This window comes from Balaenoptera ricei, chromosome 12 (genome assembly GCF_028023285.1).
Source record: "Balaenoptera ricei isolate mBalRic1 chromosome 12, mBalRic1.hap2, whole genome shotgun sequence".
Taxonomy (NCBI): Eukaryota; Metazoa; Chordata; class Mammalia; order Artiodactyla; family Balaenopteridae; genus Balaenoptera; species Balaenoptera ricei.
In genome coordinates, this window is record NC_082650.1 from 54,811,384 (window position 1) to 54,838,836 (window position 27,453).

Here is a 27,453-nt window from a genome sequence, read left to right on the forward strand (position 1 = left end):
ACTTGGACAAGCATTGGGTTTAATGTTGAAGATGTAAAAATGGTTTTTGCCTTCAACAGTATTTGTGTTCATATGTTAATTTCTTCATCAGTAAACCTGCACTGAGCACCACTCAGGGTTGGAAGCCAGGCATTCAGTATGAAGATGCACAGCCCCTGCCCTCGGGGTGCTCAGGAGAGACAGTGGACCACGGATGAGCTTGAGTTCAGTGATAGGAGTGCCACGTGAAGCTGACAGAAGGACCTGCATGGGAGGAAGGGTGTCCTGACCCTGAACTTGGAGTGAGGGTGTGGCCCCTTGCTCTGGAGAGAGGATGTATTTAAGGAATACTTAAGTTCTGTGTAGTGCAATTACAATGCTTTCCCACTTTCCTATATAATAACACTTAAGGAAAAGGTATGGTTTCCCAGTTCTGAGCTAACTGGGGGATCTCTGTGTGTGTCCCCAGTGGGGTACCCTTGGTAGGTCACACTCAAGAAATACCTATGACAGAAGGACCCAGAGAAGGACCCTTACTAGCCATATTTATCAGTAACCATCTGGGCCCTAAAACCAATTCACGTGAGTCTGCTTTCTCATTCTCTAGTATAATTATCTGGGCATAAAGAAATATTTAGCCATAAATTGTACATCCAATTGGGACATCAGTCTAGCACACTCTGTAGCAGTGCTATTGACACGGTGGCCATTCTTCTATCACCAGACCTCACAAAACAGAACAATAAAACTTGAAGACTTTGCTTTCATTTAGTCTACAGATTGCTTGGTTTTAAATGTAATGTTATACTTAGTTATAGAAGCTAGTGTGTATGGATCTTATTTTAACTAATATGACAAAGCATTGCTATGATAATATCCACTAAATAATTCTACTCTTCCCTTCCCCCAAGTTACTAACATCATAATTCATATACATTTTTCTCTCTGTTTCTTTGGCAGGTCACCATTATTGCAGATGATAACTGCAGATTTTTATGCTGGTCAAGAGAAAGATTAACTTACTTTCTGGAATCAGAGCCTTTCCTATATGAAATATTTAGGTATCTTATAGGAAAAGACATTACAAATAAGCTCTACTCATTGAATGATCCCACCTTAAATGATAAAGTAAGTGTTTTTCTGAGTCTATTTTGTTAAATAGTTAGGTGTATCTCCTTTTATGCAATATATATTTTCCTGAATCTTCATTAATTAGTCATATGTTAAGTGAAGTGGGGATGCTTGTAATTTAGAGACCCTTCAGGGAATCAGTTCTCAAGCGTGAGGAAATAGTATGCAATTATTATATTTTCCACGACCTGGTGAGGTGTCTGTGAATGTCAGGGACCTCCATAATAGTATGCAATTATTATATTTTCCATGACCTGGTGAGGTGTCTGTGAATGTCAGGGCCGTCCATTTGTGGTGATGAGGTGCTATCCTCTTCCTAAAGAGTCTTTCAAGCAATCTAAGGAAGATGATAAATGAGTGGAAGGACTAGGCAGTGGTATAGGCCATGGACGGCGGGGCAGGGGGAGCTTGCAGACTGATAAATGCTGATCAGCCCCAGCAAGCAGGAGGTTGGCTTTTTAACCCTGTGTCTCCCAGTCTTGCACATTCTACTGGTCAGGTCCCCTCCCAGAACTCCCATAAGTGACGAGAGGCATGGGATGGAAGGCTGCGGCCATTCGGTTAGGAATTTCAGAGCTGTATAGATCTCCAGCAATGTGCAGTTTGATCTTCACTTCCCCACATTTGCTTAGAAGGAAATTAAAACGATTACAGAAGAGAACTTGCAAACCTTGTTTCCGTGATAAGTACTGTTCTCCAGGGACTGTGAGTGTGGGTGTGTGCACTCTTCCAGTCATCTTGGTGAAGGCTGTTATCACATTAGGTTGGTGCTTATTATTTTTCAGATTAATCAATAGGCTATTGAGTATATTAAATTTTTTCTAATGCATTTGTAGTAATAGCGTATAATAAAAATTACAGCTACCATTTATTGGGCACTGACTATGTACCGGATAGTCTTCTGTTTCAAGGAAAAGTAAATGTTACTTACAGGGAATATATGATCTAAGTCCCATGGCACTCAGAAATCGTCAAACTTTGCTTTATAGACGGTCAAAAAGTTGGACCACCAGCTCAGCCTTTGCACACAACTGTCCATGCTGGAAATGAGAAACAGTATAGTCAGCTCCAGCGAAGATGAAGACGGCTTACACCAGTTTCTTCGGGGCACCTCCAGCGTTTCCTCTCTTCGTAAGTTATCCCCACCCTGGGATTCTGATGGATATTGCTAGAAAAGGACAAATGACAACTTTGATCAGAAAAGTAACTTTTCAAGTAGCAAGTTGTTTGGCAACCTCAAGGTAACAATAAAAATAATCAAAACTTTTCTAGCTTTTTTTTTTTTGTATTGCACATCACTTAAAATCCAACTCTAGAATGCTTATTTCCATTTCAGAAACTGTCCACTTGTTTTGCCATATGCTTTTCTCAAACACTGGTTCAGTAGAATAGTATGAAAGAGTCCATATGGTTAGCTGGGTATCCAAGGCTTGTTGTTTTCATGATTTTAGTGGAAGCCCAGGCCCAGCATCGTGTTTAAAATGGTGGGAAGCAACAGCTGGAGGTAGTACTGCCAGCTGGTTATCTCAGTGTGACCACCAGGAGTTAACAGGGGAGTGGGTGATGGAATTTTCCTGAAGATGAAGAAGGCCACCCAACACCCCTGTGAGTCACTTCATTCACACACCCACCAAGAGGCAAGTTTTCCAAGATTCCACTATAGTTTAGATTGTTTTAAAACATTTAAAATAATACTAATGGCACAGATGTTGAAGATTAAATGCTTAACATTAATGCTTAAAATTATTTTAAGAATTATTCCAAGAAAGGTAGTATAAGAATGTGGAACAAATTCATGGGAAAGAGCAGACAGGCAGACAGATCCTCTCACTGCATAAGCTAAAAATTATTAATCTTTACAATTGTATGTTAATCCAAGGTAAATTTTAAGAAAATCCAGATACACATTCGACAACCCTAAGTGTTTATGTAAATGATCTTGTAACTTTGGATGCTTTAGATAAATCGGATTAAGGATTTTAAGTATCACATAGTCAGGAGAGGCTGGAATTGACAAGGCCACGTCAATGTACGCTTCAAAGCAAAGTCTAGGCATAGAAATGCGTTGTGGGCCTAAAAGAGATTTCAGGAACAATGCAAATGAGAACCTGGAAATGGCTATATTTTATTCCAAAGTAACTTTTAGAAAGTACAGCTGAGGTTGACCAAACTCTGAATCTACTAGCATGTCAAATGTGTTATCTGCCTTGTTGAAACAGTATGATGGTCGGTAAGCATTTTCAAACGGACCCATCCTAATTACATGTACAGTGATTTCTAAGAAAGGCCAGCAGAATGGGAATTACAGTGAAATATTGTATGTGAATTATTTTTCCTGTAGAATATCTTTTTTTGGTAGTTTTTTTTTTTTTTTTTAGTCCTACAGTCTTGCTTAGGAAGCCCTGAGAATGGGCAGTTTATACTATGGCCATTCGTTTTCTTAAAATCAGTTTTGTTTTTCTGTAATATTTTCTTGTATAATCTAAATCTTTTGGACATTTTAACATTTTAGAAAAAGAAAAAAAGCTTCTCTAGAGTGTGTTGTTTAAACAGAATTAGAACATGTTTTCAAGATTAACGTTTGCACTGTACTTGCCTTCAGAAACCTTTATTTCCAGGTGTTCCGTGAATGGATCACACACGTTGTGCATACAGACCTGGGTTCTTGCTCTAATAGTTCTTAGCTGTGTCACTTGGAGTAAGCCGTATGACCTTTCTAATCTGACATGAGCTGTCATATCTCAGCACAGGCCTGGATCTGGTCACAACTCCTGGTCTGTTTCCTTCCCTCTCCCTTATAGTGAATCGTGAGTTTAATCCAAAAGTCCATTCCCCACATGGATAATTGAAGCTTCTGTGTCTGTGAAGAAGTGGGCAGCCCTTGGGGGCAGGGGGGGCAACTTTACTTCTCAGTTCCCTTGTCCAGTTGTACTTTGCTGTACTGAAAATGTGTACAACTTGCTTATGTTGTTTATTTAATTATTGTAGCCTCAGGTTTATTATACAAGATCTTACATATTGATGCAAATGCATAGAGCCACATATGTGTGCATACTTTTGAGTGTGTGTGTGTGTGTGTGTGTGTGTGTGAACCGCACAGCAAATCCATGTTCATACCTGCTTCCTTTTGACCAGTCTTCATTCTTGGCTTTACTCCTGCAGTTTAATGAAAGACATTATTATTTGAGCACAACACTGATATTAATTATGAATTATTTAATTCACCCTATCGCGTGATTCATTAAAAACTGGTTAGTTCTTGTTTCTCTTACTTAGATTTTATCCTGGAACTACTGAAGGCTGTTGTCGTTTTTCTCTTGCCAGATCCATCAATATGCCATCGACTTTCCCAAATTACAAATTACATTCCCTGTAAAACAGAGAATACAAAACCAATCTCTCAGGACCGTTAGGCTGAAATAACAAAATTTAGCACACTTGGAGCATGCAGTAGGCCTTAGTCAATGTTAGGTCCCTAAAACAAGTGCCTAAGCTCTTATTAGTCTGGATTTTTGATGTGCACATGGGGGCAGCTGGGGCAGCTGCTCTCAGCAACAGTATCAGCTTCATGAATGCTAGTGGAGAGAAGGGAACAAACATTTATTGACAATAGCAGGTGTTATTTTTTTCAGGTACTCTCTATACATAATCACATTGAATCTTCACTGCAGTCCACACAGAGGAGAGGTATCTTAGCTTTCACTAGATGATGCAGTGCCAACAGACGGTTCCCCGAATCTCTGGCTGCAATGCTTTCTTTCTCCTTCACCTGCACACTGGGTGCTGCTCCAGGTTGTATCCCCCTCACTCTGGAACACCAAAGGAGCAGCCACTGTTTGGGTCGCTGCCACTCGTGGCAGAGGGAAGACAGTGGTGGCAGAATCACCCCACGGCTCTTAAAGCTCCTGTTTTGAGGTAGCACTTGCCACTTCCACTCATGTCCCCCGGACCAGAGAAGTCACTTGGCCAGAACCACCATGAATGGGTGGCTCTTTAAGCCTCCTTCAGGGGCTACACAGGAAGGGAGGGAAAGCAGGCGTGTTGACAATAACACAATCTACCGCGATGAGTATCATTTCACTTTACCGAGAGGAAATCGGGAATATGAGATGCGTACTCACTGTTCCAGATCCTCAGGGGGAGGTGCTGGCAGACAGACATATCCTGTCTGATTCCGCAGTCCATGATTGTAGACCATATTGCCTCTGTGGTTTAAAAAGAAAAGGAAAAAAAAGGCATGAACTGTTTGACCAGTGCTTTATAATTTACGGGTCACTTTCACACCCATTCTTGCACTTGAACCTGATGACTCTGCCAGCTGGGCACAGCGGCCACTATTACTCACCTCTTTGCAGACGAGTCCACTACACTTAGGGAGAAGGTAGTGTTTGCCCAAAGTCACTTCTTCCCCCTCCATCCCACTTCCTTCAAGAAACCTACCGTCCCCCAAATCCTTCATTAGGACCAAGCAGTGCCACAAATAGGTTTTCTTAGACCAGTTAATTTCCATTTCAAAGAAAATTTTGGCCTTAACCTATGTGTGGAGGTTCTACGCAGGGACATTTAAAATTATCCAATAATATTCTCCAGTCAGTTAGCTTTGGGTTAGCTTTCACATTGCCTCATATATATACTTACAGAATGATGAGCAATGCTGCTCTGTAAAAATTAAATTTATTTTACATATTTTCCTAACCAAAAAACTTGGACATTATTCATTCTAGTCATTAACTCAAACATAGAAGTAGATTTAAATATTAAAATCCATTTCAATATTTCTCATAATTATTTTTTAAATCATGATCAGAATGTACCCGTTGCATTTGGCTGAAAAGTCTCTGAATCTCTAGGCTCCCCTTTCCATCTCTTTCTGTCTGTTTCAGCTTTTTGTTTTCTTTTGTTTGTCCTATAGAGCAGAGATTCTTAAACATACCTGTGCATATGCATAACTTGGAAATCTTATGAAAGGTTTTGGTGCAGCAGATGGGGGTGGGGCCTGGGAGTCCATGTGCTTATTAACAGGCGCCCACGTGACGCTGATGTGGCTGGTCCCTGAACTATGCTTTGAGTAGTGAGGCTGTAGAATTCCCTGCATTCTGGAATTTGGCTGATTGCATTCCCCTGGTTGTGATTAAGATGTTTCTTGTATTTCTTGAGGCTCACATAGATTCTGGTGAAGGCTCTACTTTTAAAGGTCTTGATCAGTTTGGGATATAATGCCACAAACACGTTTCATAACACTGCACAGCAAATGTTCAGTTAAACAGAAATGCAGTTTAGAAAAAGGTGAAGGGAAACTTTAAGTGAACTATTTCAACGAAATTGCTGCTGATCCCATTTTTTACGTTGTGCTCTATTTTTACACGTCACATGATGCTAAATCGAGAGCAAGATCTCTACTCTTTACCAGAGTCTGGATTCCACTTCAAACGATCATTTAAAGGCAAGAAAGTAAAATAATGAAATAGTCTGAGAAAAACTTTCCTGTTTATTCACTAGCACATAATCCAATTAATTTAACTCTTTTTCGCCTTCCTGTTGCTTCATTTACTTGAGTTCCATGTTTAAAAGTGTGATTGTGAGATAGGATGTCCAGGACGTGTGAGAAGGATTTAATGCCCTCAGATGGATATAAGCTTTCTTCTTTCTGCTCCTGGACCAACGTGCTCATCAGGGTGCCTTGTCATCTCCTTGTCTTTCCTTCCTTACAAGGTTTAGCTCCCTACGTGTAATGTATAAGACACACACACACAGAGATGGACTGTACTTGGAAGTTCCATCATGATAAGTGGTGCTGAGCACAGGCCTTGTCATGGCAATAGGTGGACATACTATGTTTCCTTGAAAGTTGAGAACTTTATTTTAGTTAATGGGGGTTAAATAAACCTACTGTTCAGTTTATTTGTTTTTTAAAACTCCTGAGTCAGTGTAGGTGATCCAGTCAGAACTCATCTTTGAAAGATTTTGCTAGTTTAAACCATGTATTTTTTCAGAAATTATAATTAAAATTTATGATTTCTTAAATAGACTATGGAATAGAGATATTTATTACTGACAAAAAAACCTTTACAAGTATTTTTTGTTATTCATGTCAAGATGGTGCTCTGGACAGTCTACTAATTTCATACGACCTAGATGCACAGGTCTGCTCTAAGCTGAGTTAGTTTGCATCTGGTTAGTATTCTTGTCTGCAAAGATTAGGCAGCATATCTGACATAATGAGTTTCCCCCACCTCTCTTATCTATTTTTTTTACCTGGAGAGATACAAAAAGCCAATACAACCTTCTTAGTTTCATGAAATAGTCTGTTCAACCCAATTTGTATTTCGTTTCCCCTGTGAACAACTGTAGGCTTATAAACAACAAGCTTTACATAAAATCATAGGGAGAGAGAGAGAGGGGGATGTGATCAGGCAGCAGGTACCCAGAGGAAGAGCTCCTGAACCGTTCTCACACCCACCAAGAGGGCTAGTGAAAAGCAGTGCTTCTACTTTGTAGTTGAGTAGAGTGCAGCTTGGGGAGGTTAAGTAGCCTGGTTAGGGCCACTGGGCCAACCCTGAAACAAAGAAGTGGTGAATTGGTTACAACAGCGGTCCCCAACCTTTTTGGCACCAGGGACCCGTTTCCTGGAAGACAGTTTTTCCGGGAGTGACGGGGAGCAGCAGATAAAGCTTTGCTCGCTCACCTGCCACTCACCTCCTGATGTGCAGCCCGGTTCCTAACAGGCTGCGGACCCATATTGGTCCGCGGCCGGGGGCTTGGGGACCCCTGGGTTACAAGGTCTTGCCTTGCTTTGACCCTTACGAATATCCATACGTGAGTGTAAACTTGTTTGGGGATATTCATCCCCTACTGCAGCCACTGACACACGCTGACCACTGTCATACGTGTTCTCATTTAATCTTCACAGCCCCCCAGTGAGGTTAAGTGTTGCGTTTCCCCCGTTTCAGGTTGAGAAGTGTGGGGGACCGTCTCCAGGGCCCGCACTCTCACCAGCCCTTTAAATGGCCTCCATCCTCCCCCAGCATTTTCTCACCTGTAAAATGACTGTAAAAGGATTTTACTGGGTATGTATGTTTAGTCTTTTAAACAAAAATTTTCTTAATTATCAAGTTAATATACACACATAGATATCAAATAGTAAAAAAAATATCTCAGTGAAAAGAACTGACCCCCTCCAACCTAATTGCTCCCTGAGAGCAATCACACTGGAACAGTTTTTGTCCAAAATGATGAATAATGTGCTGTTATTTGATTTATCCTCTTCACCTTTATCTTCTAACCTAACTTAGCTCACTTTTAACTTCCCTTCCCCTTCTGCTCAGTATGATATTACTAGTTTTTATTCCTTTATTGTTTACCTTTGTAACACTAAATAGTACACTTAAACCTCCATTTCTTTTTTCTCTTTGAAACATTTTTTAAAGGTGAGGACATTAGCACCCCTACCCTTTGCATCTCTACCCTTACTTACTCTTTCCCCCTTCTACCTTCAAACTGTTGTCTCTTCTTTAACTTTCAAACAATCAAGGTTGATAACATATACATTTCTGTTCCCTCTTTTTTTTTTTCAAATTGTTTTTAATGTGGTAAAATACACATAATATGCAAATTACCATCTTATCCATTTTTAAATTATGGTTCAGAGGTATTAAATACGTCTGTTCTCTTTGCAGTTAGGTCTTCCTTGCTTTGTCTGTGGGTTGTTTTGTAAAGTTTAAAACAAGTGAATAGTGTTGACATTATGCTTTATTCAGAACCCAATAGTGGGCTATGACTACCCCTTTCTTTGGGTTCCAGTGTCATGATTCCTGATCTCTTCAAAGCAGACTGTTTCTAATAAGTTCAAATGGATTCTCCTTTTGTCAAACACAAAAATAATACCACAGTTTACTTCATGCCTTGCCTCTCCTTTTTTTCCCCTAAAGTTTTTTGTTGCTTTGCTGTTAGGGCTGTCTTATTCACCAGATCCCCCGTATCTTAAAGCTGCTTTTTCTTTTGGGTGAATCCATTTCTTTTCTCCTTAACTTCTGAGTGGTTATTTCACCTTTGAGCCATGCCTTTTCATACTGCTTTCTGTTTTTACGGGCATCTCCAGTGGCCTCTCTTTTTTCCTTATCCTTGCCTTTTTGGTCTCACATCCCCACGCTCTCAGGCCATCAATTCCGTGTCCCCTTTTTCTCAGACCTTCCTCACAGAGCTTCCCACCCTCCTACCTCACCCCAGACTGGTGATTATCTGGGTCTGTTGCACAGCTGCCATCCTGGAACCGCCTACCCTGTTCCCCTGAGTTTATCCACCAAGTTCTGCAACCCTAAAGCTTTCTCTTTGGGGCAGAAAAGGGCTGCAGGACTCCCGCTGTTCCTTGGCTACTCACACCTGTTGCCATGCAGCTCAGGGCCCCGACCACCCATCTGAGGGGCCAGGAATTGATCTGAGAAACTCCTCATCCTCCCCATAATTGCGATAATCTGTACACTTCTTTGCTTGAGTCCCTCAGTGCTGGTGCTGAGTCCCTCTAAGGGAAATTAGGTACAAAGGCCAAACCTACCCTTCTTCAGAAAGCTTCAGTCCAAATTCAGTTTCTACAATTTAAAACAATCTTATGACCTCAATGAAAAGAACCTTTTTTTTAATTTAAAAAAGTCTTATGATGTAAGTAGGTAAAGGCAGGAAAGGGGATGATAATCCTGTCTAGCAAAGAAGCCATTACATTTTTCCCCATCCCCATTCATCAAAAAATGTATAATCTAATTAAAATTCTAATCCCCTGTAAGGTTTTTAATTACTTGCTAAAGCAGTTGGCCAGATGGTTAAACATAATAAGAACACTTTGAAAGGAACGAAGAAAATGTCATCAAAGTTAACAGAAAAAAGGGGGAAAAAATCTTACCACATTATATTGGATAGTTTACAAAAGTGTCACTCCTTGTTAAAAAGTGCATTTCTGAAGCAGAGGGGGAAGTCACTCGACAAACTTGGTATCATGGTCCTGTACTTACTTGAAGATCAAACTTGAGGTCGCTTATTCATTCTCTGGAACATATGTGACCTTCACTCTGGATTTAAGAACAACAAATATGTCTGTTTACTTTTGCCTGTGAGGAGAGGCCCTCAGGCCCTCATGTAATCACAAGCACCTGAAATAGAAATAAGCTTAATAAGGATAGGGTTCTATCAAAGGGAATTTCTCATACCTAACTTTTTACCACTTGGATAGCAGAGTTTGGATGGATTGTTATGTAAGATCGCCGTGGTCTGTGTAGAAAAAGGCTTCCTGAGGTTCTGTAACTCGGGACTTTAGGAAGACGGGAAAAGGCCTGGCAGGGCAGCCTGAGCCCATCCTCCGTGCAGGCCCCTGGCTGGTTTGCACCTGCAGGCAATGACCCTCAAGGACGCACAGTGGGTCTTAATCACCAGCTCCTTTTCCTCTCAACTAGGATCCAGCCCGAGCTGCTGTCTGAACAGGTCTGCTGAGAAGAGACTCTTTTCCCAGATCCAAAGCCCCCCGTGGGTGTCCCCAGTGTTGTCACCCCCTGTGGTCTGGCGTGAGTGGAGGTATCCACTGTTTGGTTCAGGGCTCTTACCTCTAAGTCTGTCTTCTGCATTTGCTCAGAGCCCGTGTCTCTGAGTTTGGGTTTTTCTCTTACCCTCAGGATGGCTGCCTGGTGCTCCCGTTCTCTTTCCCACCTGAACACACCGAACGTGGTACACAGCTCAGAGTAAATTCTGCTCCGCTGGCTGTGCCTTTTCCAGGCCTTGCTATCTGTGGAAGGGATGTGTACGTCTTCTTGGCAGAATGGCTTTTGGGTTTTTTTTGGTTTTGCCACGTGGTATAATATGAAACATCCCCCAAGCAAAAGTAACTCGATGTAACTGTTTAACAATTTCACACCTGATAAGTCTGGATTGAAGTTCAGTCTAAGACATTTGTTTTACATCCTTTTAGAATAAACTGTGTTGATTGGCAGCCAGAGGCAATTGGAAGGTGTTGATAGCTAATAGCCCAAAATAATGCTAATTATCTCTTCTTGATTATAATAAATACCAAAGGATATAGTTAACCACTTCTGTCTCCCAACTCTGAAAGCAGTTTTAATAGAAAAAAGGATAAAAATCAGTTTTCTGGAAAATTTATGGATATGGAATTATTTGCCCCTCCAGAATTTGGGATAAATGAAAAGTAAAGCATTATACAGAGGTCATAAACCTCACGGTAACGTCCTTGAGGGGCAAAAGTAATTTGAAAAAGCACTTGGCTAAAGATAAGCTCAATTTCTTCCTCTGTTTTCTCCTCACGTTCTCGTACTTAGGGATGGTATTGGGCCTTCTGGGCAAAGTTCTGAGGATGCATCAATGCATAAGATTAATGAAGAACTGGGCAAACTTGTAGAAAGAATTTACTAATGTTCAACTTGTGAAATGAAAGATAGTCCCCTTAAGGCAGAATTCTTTTTTGTTGTTGTTGTTCATACTCCAAATTGGGTTTGGATTTATTAGCAGACAAAGAAATGATTTCTGGCAGCACAGTGATGACCTCTGAGTCTTTGCACTGAACCAGCAGGTGTCCTGCGGAGGGCGGAGAACACCGGGTGTTCACCAGGGTGAGTGAGCTCCTTCTCCGGGAGGTCTGCCTTTCTCCTGGCCGTGACGGTGGCCAGTTCCCAGGTAGCGCCAGGGGAACGTCATACTTGGCCCTTAGCGGTACAGGAGCCAGGCTCCCTGAGGTTGAGACGGAGAGTGGACTCTCTCTGCAACTCTGATTCCTGCCGAGGGGTCAGGCAGCCGGCTGGCTCTGGCGGCTTCCGGCGGCTACGAATCAGACGGTGTCCCCGTCACCTTCCAGTACATCTGCCGATGGAGAAAGAGCAACAGGCACTGCGGCGGGAGCTGGGGTGTGGGGGGCTGGTGGGCCCTAACGCGGCCACGAAGGCGGAAAGGGCATCTCTTCTTCTCTGTGTGGAAAGAGCACATTGGCTGGCAGCCTCGCTGGGCCGTGAGGGCCTCCTGGTTTACCCCGGCCAAATCCGTTTCCAAGCGGGTCCCGCCCTGGTGGGAAAGGCGTTCATCCACAGCAGCTCCCCGGCTCTGTTTCCTTCACAGGTGTCCTGGTTGTCCTTGCTTTAGCCTCTGAGTACAAAGTAGAAATAATGACACGGATGCGGTGAGAATGAACTGCTCCAGAAAGTACAGTGTAGTTCCTGAGAAGTAAAATGATACAGAGGCAGAGACTATGTTTGGTTCGTTTTTATTTCCCCAACATTTAACCCAGCCTCTCAGCCTTGTAGTCACTTGGGGATTCTCTTTGCTGATTGGATGGAAACTTTGTAGCAGGGGACGGTACTGACAAACTTCACTGATGCTGACTTGAGGGGACGGTACTCCTGCCTGTGCTATAAGCACTGTCGAATCATCAATGATACGAAAGTGATTTCCCTCAGGGGACGTGATACAGAATATAGTGATAACAGTCACCTTTCATAGCGAGGTTTTACCGCAACCCGAGACCTGCATGCGTTTGAGGGACACGGGTGGCACCCCACTGCTAGGGCAGGGACTTGACCCATCAGAGATCCAGTGTGATGGCCATGTGATATTCCCAAGTCCTCAGGACCGGCTTTCTGAAGGCTCCGTGCAGAGTTTCGGAGGAGGGATTTTTCTCATGTACTCGGTAATTATCAAGGACCTGGCTATGTGTGGGTGCTTCAGAGAGGCTGCAGGAGAGAAGAGGCACTGATGACTGCCCTCAAAGTGCTTGTTCTCCAGTAAGGGAGAGATGCAAGTATTCGCTTTTCGGTGGAGAACAGAATCTCCCCACAGAAGGAATTAGGGAAGATTACAAATGAAGGAGGTGGGGCTTGAACCGCACCTTGAGGAGTGGATAGGAATTTGGTGGGTAGAGAGGAGAATGGAGAAACCAGTCGATGGGAGAGAAAAGCAAGAGGAGAAGAGGAAAAAGATGGGCTGGATTTGGGGAGCAGTGAGTTTGCTAGAGCTTGGACCAGAAGGGAAGGAGGCCCCTGGATGTCACCCCAGGACTGTGGATGACTCTTGCTTGACTATCTTTTTACCGTTACATCATAAGCACTACAGCTCTTCCTTTCCCAGGCAAATAGAGTGGGGACAGAATAAACTCTTTCACAGTTATCAGTGAAAAAAGAAATGTTGCCTGCCATATCAGTAGACAAAAGATGTTACAGCCACCCTGATGGTGAGCTGTAAAGGAGCTCAGGAGAGAAACAGGATGCCCGCCATCTAGCAGTCTGCCGCTGCCTCCACCCCCCGACCGTGCACCCTGAGGGGACTCAGGATGCGAAAGCACAGGATCCTGGCCCCAGATAGCTGAGTTGCGTAGCAAAGGAATGATTTCCGTGAGCCCAGACTCCTGCCTCTTCCCATACCCAGAAAAGCGCTAACTTCCTTAACTTGCGATGTCTGGTTTCCTTTAAGTAACAGTAATCTTTGGACGCTCTGACTCCCTGGTCTTTGTTGGGAAAACTCCTACGTATCCTGGCTTCTCCCTTCCCTCTTTGGAGCCATCTCCCAGAGCGATCTATCTGAGAGGCTGTGTCCCAGCCTTAAGTCCTCAGTTTTGTCCGCCAAATAAAACATAATTCTCAACGTTTAGGGTGTGCGTTTTTCTTTTCAGTCAACAACAGAGAAGCTGAAAGTTCTCACAAAGTTTCTCTAGGTCATTTCCAGTGGGATTGGGTCCTCTCTCCATTCTCTCTCAATGGAAAAAGGCAGTGATCGGTGAGGTACTGAAGGGGGCAGATAACATTTTGGCCCCGATGTAGACAGCACACTCACATTACCACAGAACGTCACCCCTGGTTTGATAGATGGGCTTAAAAACTACAAACCAATTACCCCCACTTCCCCAGCCCAAATGCGTCGGGCGTGTTTGTGTTATGTGTGTCGTACAGTTAGGCCTGAATGCTCCACATAATGGATTTGGCATAATGCTCTTAGACATGCCATCTTGCTGGTTCTGAGGGTTTTATCTGACTGCAAATACTCAGCCTAAGTTAATATTTCATGAGACCCAATCGTAACTTGAGGCTAGAAATATGATGGAAGCCATGGCTATTGTTTTTTCTTAAAAAAAAAAAAAAAAGACAATTTTGCTGCACTCTTAGATTGAGAAACACAAACCCCTATTTGAGCACAAGTCCCATTTCCTTTATTTGCTGTTCCTATGAGTGAGGATGAACTTTAACAAGTTTTCTAATGATTTAGGCCATTGCTCTCCTAAGGCCTTATTATTAACTCATTTTACTGACTTACATTTACAAAGGGATTATAACATCCTAGGCACAGATGTAAGAACTTAACAAGTGTTGAGTCATGTAATCCTCTTAATCACCATGTGAAGTAGATGGTATTATTATGATTTCTATTTTACAGATAGAGAAACTGAGGCACAGAGAGGTGAAGTAACCTGCCCAAGGTCCCACAGATAGGTCACGTTGCCATTTGAGTAGACATGCGAATCTGAGGTTATGTTTGGTATGTTTGCTGTCACCTGTGTTAGAAAGGATAAAAAGAACGTGTCTGAGAGATTCTCCCTTGCTGTTCTCAGAGGCAGAATTGTGTTCTTGGACTATTTTAATCGAGGTGATTTTCTACCATTTATGTCAGTAGTTGTCTCTCTGGAAACTCAGTATTTTAATTGACTGTAAACGTTGGAAAGTGAACAATTTCCATGTATATACAACAAACACACTAGCTCTGCCGAAGTCCAGCCCTGCATAATTGTGATCTTTTCATGTTGGAAGATGTGGCTGTGGGTCATGGCATCTCCCCAGATGTGTAGCAATGACTGTAGAGTTAGTAATCAAATGACACTTATTGTATGTAACTTGTTGCTTCCTCCCACCCCCCAAAAAAACCTCAGCCATAAAAAAGAATGAAATGTTGCCATTTGCAACAACATGGGTGGACTTGGAAGGTATTATGCTGCGTGAAATAAGTCAGATAAAGACAAATACTGTATGAGATCACTTATGTATGGAATCTAAAAAATACGACAAACTAGGGAATATAACAAAAAAAACACAACAGACTTATAGAGAACTAGTGGTTACCAGTGGGGAGAGGGAAGGGGGAGGAGCAAGATAGGGACAGGGGATCAAGAGGCACAAACTATTTGTATAAATAAGCTACGAGTATATATTGTACAGCACAGGAATATAGCTAATATTTTATAATAACTAAGTGGAATATAACCTTTAAAAATTGTGAATCACTATATTGTACACCTGTAACTTACATAATACTGTACATCAACTATACTTCGATAAAATTAACAAAAAGTTTTTTTAATGTTTATGTAATGACGTTATGTGAATCTTTAACTGGAAAACAGTGATAAATGTCATATATGCCAAAGAGACTTCTTAAGTTAAAATAATTTATATGTAAACAAATCATTTCTTGCTAAGTATGATATTAATGCTCTCTCCTAACAATGGCCACGTTGATTCCGAAGCTGTCAATGGAAGGAGCACACAGAGCCTCCCCCCAAGATGTGTATATATCAGGCCCCCAAAAGTCAATTTCCCAGGTATCTTTATCCTGATCTCAAAATTCTATCAATAAAGTAAGCAATGTAGTATACTTTTTATCCAAATGAATAAAGGTGAAATGAAAAATATATATATCTTGGAAAAAATGACAGTGACATTTCCTATGTGCCCAGCACCATGCCAAGCACATTCCATTATTTTGTTTAATCCTCCCAACAACCCCATGAGGCAGGTCCTGTGAACATCTCCTTTCCACAGACAGGGAAACAGGCCTAGAGAGGTTTAGTGATGGAGGACAGGTCACACAGCCAGGAAGCGGCACAGCAAGGATCTGAACCCTGGAAGTGTTTCCTGAGCCTCTGGTCCTGACCACCGTTCACTGCCTCCCACACTCCAATCCGTGCGTGGGGCACATGGCCGCCGCCCCCCCCCCCACCCCGCCTCGCTGAACGCTCTCAGGGTTGCTGCACCCTCTGGTCTGCAGCTGACTCTGGCCAGGGATTAACAGCTGATCTTGATAAATTTCTTGTAGCCTTTCTGCTTTGTGTCTTCATAGGATCCTGCTACTGTCCTTTGCTGTACAGCAAGTACTTGAAGAGTCAGATTTCACCCATTGTTCCTCCATCATCAACCTCACCCCCAGCCTGAGTTCAGCGTTTGCTGGTTGATTGATTGCTAACTGACCCCGCCCTGCTGGAGGGCAGAGCAAGAATATGGCACAGGCATGGGTAGGGCCGAGGGAGACCCTGACAAAGTGGAGCCTGACACGGAACGTGGGAACTGTATGGAAGAGAGTTGGCTGTAATATTAGGCACCTTGAGAAGCCCATGTACCCATTTATAATACCTTTTACTCTTACTGTTAGATAATGTTTTTTTCTACATCAAGTATAGTGTCCATTACAGTAGATGCTCAATTAGCATTTGGTGAATGCATGAACGAATGAGGGATGGACAGAACGCATGAGTTATTTATTGTTTGGTTTCTTATCCGCTGCAATTTGGGATGTATTTCCTCCACCTGGCTATTCCCTCCTGCATGCCTGGATTCTCCTTCTCACCACCTTCTCTCTCTCCCTCTCCCCCTATCAGTCCAGGGAGTGGCTGGACAGCTGGTGGCAAGAAATGTTCTTTTAGGTGGTGTTCCAGATGTTGTTAGGTTCTATAATTTTGGAGTAGAACCATTCTTTAGGGAAATTAGGATTTAAACCAGGCTTTAAGGGACTCAAATCACCACGTATGATGTTACTGTAGGAGTGTGCATTCTGAGTTCTAAGCAGACCTTGGGGCAACCCATTGGGAGCTGCATATGTTTGAGACGCTCATACCATCCAGGCATCTGCAGTGACATTCCCCTCCACATCTGTTCTCATGGACTAAGAATGGCTTATTGACTTTCATGCCTTGCATTTGGTCCATAAGACATTTGATCCACACCAAGGTCCTTGATATTTGGTCGTATTTGGTCCGGTCCAGAATGTCCATGGAGACATTTGGTCCATGCCAAAAGGCCCTTGATATTTGGTCTTATCCAAAATGATTTGGCATGCACAGCAATCAGAGAAGAAAAAGAAATAAAAGGGATCCAAATTGGAAAAAAAGAAGTAAAACTGTCACTGTTTGCAGATGACATGATACTATACATAGAAAATCCTAAAGATGCTACCAGAAAACTACTAGAGCTCATCAGTGAATTCAGTAAAGTTGCAGGATACGAAATTAATATACAGAGGGACTTCCCTGGTGGCGCAGTGGTTAAGTATCTGCCTGCCAATGCAGGGGACTCGGGTACGATCCCTGATCCGGGAAGATCCCACATGCCATGGAGCAACTAAGCCCATGCGCCACAACTACTGAGCCTGCGCTCTAGAGCCCACGAGCCACAACTATTGAGCCTGTGTGCTGCAACTACTGAAGCCCACACACCTAGAGCCCGTGCTCCGCAACAAGAGAAGCCACTGCAATGAGAAGCCCATGCACCACAACAAAGAGTAGCCCCTCCTCGCCGCAACTAAAGAAAGCCCACACACAGCAACGAAGACCCAATTCAGCCAAAAAAATAATAATAAAATATTTAAAAATTTTTTAAAAACAACAAAATTAATACACAGAAATCTGTTGCATGTCTATACACTAACAAAGAAAGAACAGAAAGAGAAATTTAGAAAACTCCCATATACCACTGCATCAAAAAGAATGAAATACCTAGGAATAAACTTACCTAAGGAGGCAAAAGACCTGTACTTTGAAAACTATAAGACACTGATGAAAGAAATCAAAGATGACACAAACAGGTGGAAAGATACACCGTGTTCTTGGACTGGAAGAATCAATATTGTTAAATGACTATTCTCCCCAAGGCAATCTACAGATTCAGTGCAATCTCTATCAAAGTACCAATGGTATTTTTCACAGAACTAGAACAAAAAATTTTTTAAATTTGTATGGAAACACCAAAGACCTCAAATAGCCAAAGTAATCTTGAGAAAGAAAAACGGAGCTGGAGGAATCAGGCTCCCAGACTTCAGACTATACTATTACAAAGCTATGGTAATCAGAACGGTACGGTAGTGGCACAAAAACAGAAATATAGATCAATGGAACAGGATAGAAATCCCAACAATAAACCATGCACCTATGGTCAATTAATCTATGACAAAGGAGGGAAGACTATACAATGGAGAAAAGACAGTCTCTTCAATAATTGGTGCTGGGAAAACTGGACAGCTACATGTAAAAGAATGAAATTCAAACCTTCTCTAACACCATGCACAAAAATAAACTCAAAATGGATTAAAGACCTAAATGTAAGACCGGATACTATAAAACTCCTAGAGGAGAACATAGGTAGGACACACTTTGACATAAATCACAGCAATATATTTTTGGATCAGTCACCTAGAGTAATAGAAATAAGAACAAAAACAAATGGGACCTAATTAAATTTTAAAGCTTTTGCACAGCAAAGGAAACCATAAAAAAAACCAAAAGACAACCCTACAGAATGGGAGAAAATATTTGCAAATGGTGCAACCAACAAGGGATTAATCTCCAAAATATACAAACAGCTCATGCAGCTCAATAAAAAAAAAAAAAAAAAAAAATCCAATCAAAAAATGGGCAGAAGATTTATATAGACACTTCTCCAAAGAAGACATACAGATGGCCAAAAGGCATATGACAAGATGCTCAATGTTGCTAATTATTACAGAAATGCAAATCAAAACTAGGAGGTATCATTTCACACCAGTCAGAATAGTCATCATCAAAAAGTCTACAAATAATAAATACTGGAGAGGGTGTGGAGAAAAGGGAACCCTCCTACACTGTTGGTGGAAATGTAAATTGTTGCAGCCAGTATGGAAAACAGTATGGAGTTTCCTTAAACTAAAAATAGAGCTACCATATGATTCTGCAATCCCACTCCTGGGCATATACCCAGAGAAAACCATATTTCAAAAAGATACATGCACCCCAATGTTCACTGCAGCACTGTTTACAGCAGCCAAGACATGGAAGCCACCTAAATGTCCATCGACAGAGGAATGAATAAAGAAGATGTGGTACATATATACAATGGAATATTAGCCACAAAAAAGAATGAAATAACGCCATTTGCGGCAACATGGAGGGACCTAGAGATTATCATACTAAGTGAAGTAAGCCAGAGAAACACAAATATCATGAGATATCACATATGTGGAATCTAAAAAAATAATACAAACAAACCTATTTACAAAAGAGAAACAGACTCACAGACTTTGAAAACAAACTTATGGTCACCAGAGGGGAAAGGTTGGGGCGGGGAGGGATAAATTAGGAGTTTGGGATTAACATACACACTGCACAGGGAACGCTACTCAATATTCTGTAATAATCTCTCTGGGAAAAGAATCTGAAAAAGAGTAGAGGGCTTCCCTGGTGGTGCAGTGGTTAAGAATCTGCCTGCCAATGCAGGGGACATGGGTTCGAGCCCTGGTCTGGGAAGATCCCACATGCCGCGGAGCAACTAGGCCCGTGAGCCACAATTGCTGAGCCTGTGCGTCTGGAACCTGTGCTCCGCAACGGGAGAGGCCGCGACAGTGAGAAGCCCGCACACCGCGATGAAGAGTCGCCCCCGCTCGCCACAGCTGGAGAAAGCCCTCACACAGAAACGAAGACCCAACACAGCCAAAAATAAATTAATTAATTAATTTTAAAAAAAAAGAGTGGATATACGTATATGTATAAACTGAGTCACTTTGCTGTACACCTGAAACTAACACATTGTAAACCAACTGTATTGCAATATAAAATAAAAATTAAGTTAAAAAAATACAGTGTTTAGGGAAACTGCATTCCTGGTGCCAGCTATAGATGCCCAGAGAGTTTTATTTTCCAGTTGGAGTTTGCCATTGATCTATCAGGCCAGCATCAGGGCAGGCTGTCTGTTAAATGGTTCTTTCTGTGTCTCTGACAGATGTGTCGCCCCTACACCAGCGAGCCTCTGCGAAGATGAACCCAATAGAGGAAGGGATGGAAGACGACGACGAGGTCTTTGAACCCGTGTCCTCGAATACGCTTAAAGTTCGTCGCTGGCCTTGATCCCAAGAGAGGATTCATGTTACCAAGAGGGAAACTGTCTGGAAGAGATTCTGAAAAATACCAGCACTTTTTCACAGCTTTTCAATTGTTCTGCTTTAATATTGATACTTCCAGCCTGGGAGAGTCCGAGGGCAGGAAAGGGAGGGAGATTCAAAACATGGGAAGGTTATCTTCTCTTTTTACTGGTCAGCTTTCTGTTCCACTGAGCCTTCTGACTAAACCAAGTGCTATTTTTGAGAGATATATTTTCACAGTGTTTTCTAGATATGTTATCATTTAACTTAAAAAAATCTTAGCGCTTTGTCATTGCAAATGCCTTCACTTATCTTTCCGAGCTGTTCCTTTTCGTCAGAGACAGTTTTTTCTCTGCCGTGGCAACGGGGCTGTCCGTTTGATAGTTTTAACAAACAATGTAAGTTCGAAATTGAGGCTGAGGTAACATTAAAAAGCAGGGAATCTCAGGCTTCGCTCAGTTGATTTTTTGGCTGGAAAGTTTTAAAGAAAGGTGTGATGCGATGCATGTATATTTTTCTCTCAGGCCAGACACATCATTCTACTAGACTGCCTTCCTTTTGTGGGCATTGTGTGGATAGCTTGATAATGAACAAAGCTCGTCAGACTTTGCTCACATTACCCTTATATTATGCTGTTTGGAAGCTGGGCTGAACCCGAAAGCTGGAAACGTAACAGTGGAAGCGGTTCTGAGCCCGGGGTCAGCCTTTGGCTAAACCAGCCCAGCTGTGATGTGGTGCCGTCTCGCCCCACACTCTGCTGTGGGAAGCACGTTCCTTGGGGCAGGAGGACTGGAGAGTCAAGTGGCCAAACAAGTGTCGCAGAATGACGAGGCTGACAGAGCCGCTGCACTCGTCAGCTGCTATTCTGACATTCAGATGGTTCCTCCAGGGCCATAGATGTCTCCTTACTGTGTGTGCCAGGTACCAGGTGCCAGAGATGCAAACAAGAACACAGCTGTGTGCGGGCAGACGGTCCACCACAAGCTCTGCCATGATCACCCAGCCTAGATAGTGCTGTGAGGGCCTGCATTCCAGACATGGTGGTATTTGGGCAATTCGAAGTTTGCTTAAACCATCCAGCGGGTCAGTGTGGCTGTGGCCCTCCACCAGGCCACCTAGCTGGGGGACGCCCCCTGATGGGCCGTGCTCCATCATGCCCCACTACCTTTATTTTGTGTCATCCACTGGAACCAACTTTGAGTCAGTCCCATTATGTTAAATAGCTAAGAAAAGTTTCAAGTGAAATTATTTTCAGGTGAGCTGAGCCAAAAGCATCTTTTGCCAAGAGGTGATTTCTGTGAGAGAAGATATAAAAATAAGCTACTCCAGGGTCACCTCCTTTTCCTAAGCTCATTTTTTAAAGCCAGTTATTTTAGTAATTTCACTTGAGTCAAATTTACATGCTTGGTCACTCACTGAGAAAATTTCCACAGACTGGGTATCCAGCTCCAAACGTATTCATCAAATGTTGGCTTATTAACCTCACGGTAGAAAGGCTGATTTCACTTTCCTACTATAGTGGTCTCTTCTGTTTGCTAAATTAGAAATTTATTTGGGGAAATGAAACAAAGGTGAATGACTTTGCCTTGGCTTTAAGACTGTAAAGATATCATAGGTTGAACTCTTTCTTTCAATGCCCGAATCAAGTATATAAGGTAATGGTGTTAATACTGCTTTCCTTTAACTATTGGAGTGAAGCTATGTAAGGCCATTGAGTTTACACATGCATAAGACCTAATTTACAAAATCACTCTATAATTAGATATTACAGCCTCCTCTTGAGTAGAAAGTAATTTTAGATACTGCTAAAGCCATGTTTTTAACGTTCTGTGAATCCACAGAACCTTGAGATTTTCTTACCCTGACCCATCTTCAGGTTTGTCTCACTTTGTCAACCTCAGACAAGAGAGGGTGTCATCTCTAATGATCAGCCTGGATGTGTTTGGAGGTTATTTTCTATAGTGCTGGGAACAAACATGTTTAAAAGCACACTGCTAAAATTAGGTGATATGAAGTCATTTACTGGTTTTATTAAAATGTGTGTGCACATCAGTGCTATTGATAAGGAAGATTGTAATTTCAAGATGAGGAATCTTCAAAGAGCCATTTAGCTTGAATGGGAAACACGAAACTATTTTTAAATACATCCCTCTAAGGACAACAGTTAGTCTCAGAGAAAAGGAGCTGAAGACATTGAATAGTCTTCCCACTAGACTTGACAGCAAAGAAGCAGATAAGAAAACATAAAAGATCTCCTATGGATAATTTTTATAAATTTATGTATACAAATGACCAAGTCTATCTTTGTATAACGCACAGATAAAAAACATGTTTGCTGCCAAAGCCACCAATGAGATGCTTCCTGTGTTCTTTGGCCTTCACTTAGCTGTGTGACCAAGGTCCAGAAAATGGTCTGCAAAAATTATTCTATATATTAGCCCAAATCTACTACGTTTAAATGTAACATCAAGTCCGTTGGATGAAGCTGGACTGTAATGTTTATACCAGAATGTATGTCAGTTATGATATTGTGCAAGCCCTCATAAATATTATATTTATAAATTAATAGCACAAACCCTGTGATGTTTCTAGATCTTAAATTAGTAATAATGGGTGCTACATAATTATTTTTCACTTACCATCCTTAGCTTCCTGGGATCTTTTCCGTTTCTCCCTATGGTCCATTTCACTTTAATCATTTTGTACCTTTGTGCTTTGCTGGAACACTATGCTGTGCCCACTGGGAGATGCCCACCTTCTTCGTGTCTGGTTCTCCTTCCATATGCCTGAAGCTTTTCTGATTCTGTAACTTGGAGCTGCTGATTCCTGCCTCCCAGGTCCTATCGTGGCCCCAAAAGCAGAGTCACTTGGATGCTGGAAAAAAATATTTAGGGAAAGTTGTGTAACCTACATACTCTGCCCTGTCTCCACTGTACCCAGGTGATGACCTTGCCCGCCAGTGAAGATTTCATGCTAGTGCATGGTTGCTCCTGGCCGAGCTCTTGGGAAGGCTGGTCAGTCCCAACCCTTGGGGCTTGGTGCGGACTGTAAGGTACAGCTCCAAGGATTCACTGTTGTTATTATTTTTAAAATCCATTTTCTTGGTCATTTCTAAAGCCGCTCTGCAGAAACCGTTGACCCTACCATGTTTCCCCTCCCTTCCCTCTTTCCAACCCTGGTTTCCCAACCTCTTTTTCTAATTATCCCCAACTACAGTGATTAGAAATTCCCACCCACTCAATTCAAATTCCCAAGGATGTGAAGGGAGAGGACACTGTGCAGGGAACTCGAGGTTGCCATGCACTTGGGACACATCTTCTCCCTCATTGTAGCCATGCTCTGATCATCACAGCACCCCAAGTACCTTGTATGTAACAACATACTGTAAGGGAAATTTAAGAAACCCGCTTTAAGTACTATTTACAGATTTTACCGATATACTTGCAATCTAGTTTTAAAGTACACGAGGATTTTGTGAATGCTTTTTACAGACACATTATTTATAGGGATCGCATTCTTTCTGCTTTTAGGTGCCATTTACACTGATACCATTTTACGTTATAATAAATTTACATTTCGACTGAATGGAGCCTTACAGTTTAAAATATCTTCATATATTGTCATTTGATCAAATAAATTTCTTACTTGGAATATGTGCGTATTTTTAATTTCATTTCTCTTACATGTAGCTGATTTGCTCTAACGCCATGCCCAAAGGTTCAAGAACCTTCAGAGGTTCTGGGAATTTCTCTGGTTTAGGTAATCTGAGCAGACCTGCAGAGGGCATGCTCTCTTGAGTTAGTTCCACTTAGTTTCAAAAGCCTGCCATCTTGCTGCCTTTGGCCGTGAAAAGAAAGGGCCACGAGGCAGTGGGCGGTGTTGCCGGGGTGCAGGGATTGAGAAGCCTCCAGAGTTTCACTGTGAGGATAGATTTCAATTTTTTTAATCCACTGTATCTGAACGTTCTCTTGTAGTTTTATGAGATTCAACAACACAAGGGGTCACATAGAGGAACCAGAACACCTCCCCTGGGTCTATTCTATTCACGGAGAAACACTTCTCTCCTCCCATCACCCGTGCTCGGTGTTGGAAAGGGAACTGGGCAGCCCATCTCTTGGCCCTTGATAGTAGGTCCTTGGCACCTACTAAACTTGCCCCGATCAGCCCCAAGACTAGACCCAACTAGAAGCGGCATCTTACATGCCGAGCAAAGTAATGAATTCTCTTTCTCAATAAGCCATGTCACCAATATGTAAAAAATTTTCTGCTAAGGTGTATGTGTGATGAATACATATGAATGAACACACTACATCAATATTTCCTTGCTGCAGCAACATGGATGGACCTAGAGATTATCATACTAAGTGAAGTAAGTCAGACTGGGAAAGACAAATGTATGATATAACTTATACGTGGAATCTCAGATATGATACAAAGGAACTTACAAAAAAGAAACAGACTCACAGAAAACAAACTTATGGTTAGCAAAAGGGAAAGGGGATGGGGGAGGGATAAATTAGGAGTTTGAGATTAGCAGATATACACTATTATATATGAAACAGATGAACAACAAGGTCCTACTGTAAAAAAAAAAAAAAAAAATTCCTTGCTATATACTAGGGGCAGACATATCCCCACTGACCGTCAAGCTCTCCCAGCCTCCTTCATTATCCTGTCATGAGAGAATTCACGGCTTCCTGGCATGCAGCGAAGCTTTCTGCTTTTCTGCCCCATTTGCCTGGTCCAGCTGCTCGGTACAGGCAGGATTCCACATCGCGGGACCAGCCCCGGGCCCGCTCCTGGGGACGAAGCCTTGTGGCTGAGGATTTCACCCTCTGACTTCTTGCATGACAGACCAGCAGAAGCAAATGTGGTTTGAACGAAGCTAAACTACCTCACAGCTGAGTAAATGAGGTCCCACAACCAAAACCCAGCTCACAGAGGAAGGGAGCCTTCAGAAGAAAATGATGAGCGCCATTTACCTCTTGATATTTATCTGCAAATGATGAAAACTTGAGAGCTGCTCCCATTTGCTGGTGGATACATATAATTAGGCCATTTGTGCAGACAACGGACTGAGGTGAAACCCGGAGTCCCCTTCAGAAAGCTCAGACCAGGGGCCGAGCGTCAGGCCCTAGCCTCCCATGGGGGCCGTGATGCATGGAAAACACAATCAACTCATTTCTCTTTAAAGGGTTTCTGTTATCATGAAGGCCTCGCTAACCTTTTTCATTGTGCTTCCCACTATTTTTATTGTTCTCATCTGACCTCTTTTAACTCTTCTCCTTATTAGTATTGATACATTTTGCTATAAGAATAATTACAATATAATGTGATGAGTTATAATAGCTGTCTCTTGAGTGCCTACTATTTACAAAAGACTGTTTATAGGCATTTAAAATACATGACTTAGGGGACTTCCCTGGCCGTCCAGTGGTTAAGACTGCACTTCCAAGGCAGGTGGTGTGCGTTCAATCCCTGGTTGGGGAACTAAGATCCCATGTGCTGTGCAGCCAAAAAAAAAAAAAAGAGAGAATACACGATTTAGTATTTTCACAAAAATCCTGGAAGGTGGTTAAGACAGTCGAACTGAAGCTCAAAAAGATTGATTTTGCCTAAACAAACCAGCTAGTAAAAGGAGGGGATTCCATCCCAGGTCTCTCAGCCTGTGGACCTGCTCACTGCTGCTTTTTCCATCCTCTTAGATAGGAAGCCTGCATCCTCCAGTACAAATCTTGTTCTCAGCTTCTCACCTTAGGTTATCAACGAGTTTCCATGCTGAAATAAAAAAATATAATGCTTTAAATTTTTTGAGCAACAAAAAATTTGTACTTTTTAGGGAGAGGATTTTTAGAAAAAAAGAAAAGCTAGGAGCTTCCCTAGTGGCACAGTGGTTGAGAGTCTGCCTGCCAATGCAGGGGACACGGGTTCGAGCCCTGGTCTGGGAAGATCCCACATGCCGCGGAGCAACTAGGCCCGTGAGCCACAACTACTGAGCCTGCGCGTCTGGAGCCTGTGCTCCACAACAAGAGAGGCCGCGATAGTGAGAGGCCCGTGCACCGCGATGAAGAGTGGCCCCTGCTTGCCGCAACTAGAAAAAGCCCTCGCACAGAAACGAAGACCCAACACAGCCAAGAATAAATAAATAAATTAATTAATTTTAAAAAAAAAGAAAAGCTAAAATTTATACTGATCTTTAAATAATCTATCAGCTCATGTGAAAGGGTGGGGTCCTAGTTACACTTTGCCCCAAACGGGTTTCTCATCTCTGCTGTCCACCTCGACCTCCCTCTTAGCTCAAAGCACCGACCTGAAAAAGGAGGCAGAGTCTTTATCCTTGCACATGACTTTGAGGTCAGATCTACCTAGTTCTGAACACCAGCTCTGACCATGTGATCTTCGGCAAGTAGTTACACCTTTTTAAGCTGCTGTGTCCTTGTGTGTATTCTAGAACCTTCCCAAACATGTAGTTGGCATGAAGTACATATTCATTCTCATCCCCTTTTCTTTTTTCCTTTGGTTGCCACGTTGAATCCTTAAGGCTTCTGGAATCTTGGCAACCACAGTCCTTGTAAAGAGCCAGAGGGTCGGTACCAGCAGGACCTGAGGGGCAGGCCGGGCAGGAGGTCAGTCACCAAGACCCCTCCTGCTCACGGCAGAAATGTCTGCAGGCCCGGGGGCCCAGGCTGCAGTCTCTCTGGACCTGTCGGACTGAAGCAGAGAGGCGCCCATCCTGTCTCCCACACGTGGCCCCAGGAAGCATTAGGCAGGGAAAGGAGGCTGCAGGCGCCTCTCGGGGGACATGGCTATGGGTGGAAAACACCAGCATTAGGCTAAATGAGGCTCTCCAGGAGGTAAAGAGAACATCTTCAGCTGTGGTTGTTTTGAACCAATATCTTTGTTGATCTCCCACGGGGACCACGCGAGAGCGAAGAGCAGGTGGGATGGATACGCGTGGAGCACATGATGAGTACGTCTTGACAGTAGAAGGACGGAGAGAAGTCCATCTAGACCCCAGGGAGTAAGGGGGAGGGGAGCTCTCAATCACTCAGGAGACATGTATTCCGGTCGCGGTTTGATTGTTATAGAATGCTAGGACCCTGGGCAGCTCACATCTCCCGATGGGGCCTCAATTCTATCTGTAAAAGGAGGTCCGAGCAGGTGAGGGATCTTCCAGTTCTGGTGCCCGTAATTGCCAGGGTGCGGACTTCTTAAGCA

General features: G+C 42.7%; 1 protein-coding gene across 2 annotated transcripts in view; it reads left to right on the forward strand.

The window, feature by feature from the left end:
* BVES (blood vessel epicardial substance) overlaps positions 1-23,849 on the forward strand; it is a 40,800-nt gene extending 16,951 nt beyond the window's left edge. For both annotated transcript variants that reach the window (XM_059941503.1, XM_059941504.1), the window contains 3 exons: positions 940-1,107; positions 2,100-2,241; positions 20,097-23,849. In XM_059941503.1, the coding sequence (XP_059797486.1) occupies positions 940-1,107; positions 2,100-2,241; positions 20,097-20,221 (435 nt within the window). In that variant the 3' untranslated portion in view covers positions 20,222-23,849. The remainder of the gene's footprint in view (positions 1-939; positions 1,108-2,099; positions 2,242-20,096) is intronic.
* Positions 23,850-27,453: the final 3,604 nt, after the last annotated feature.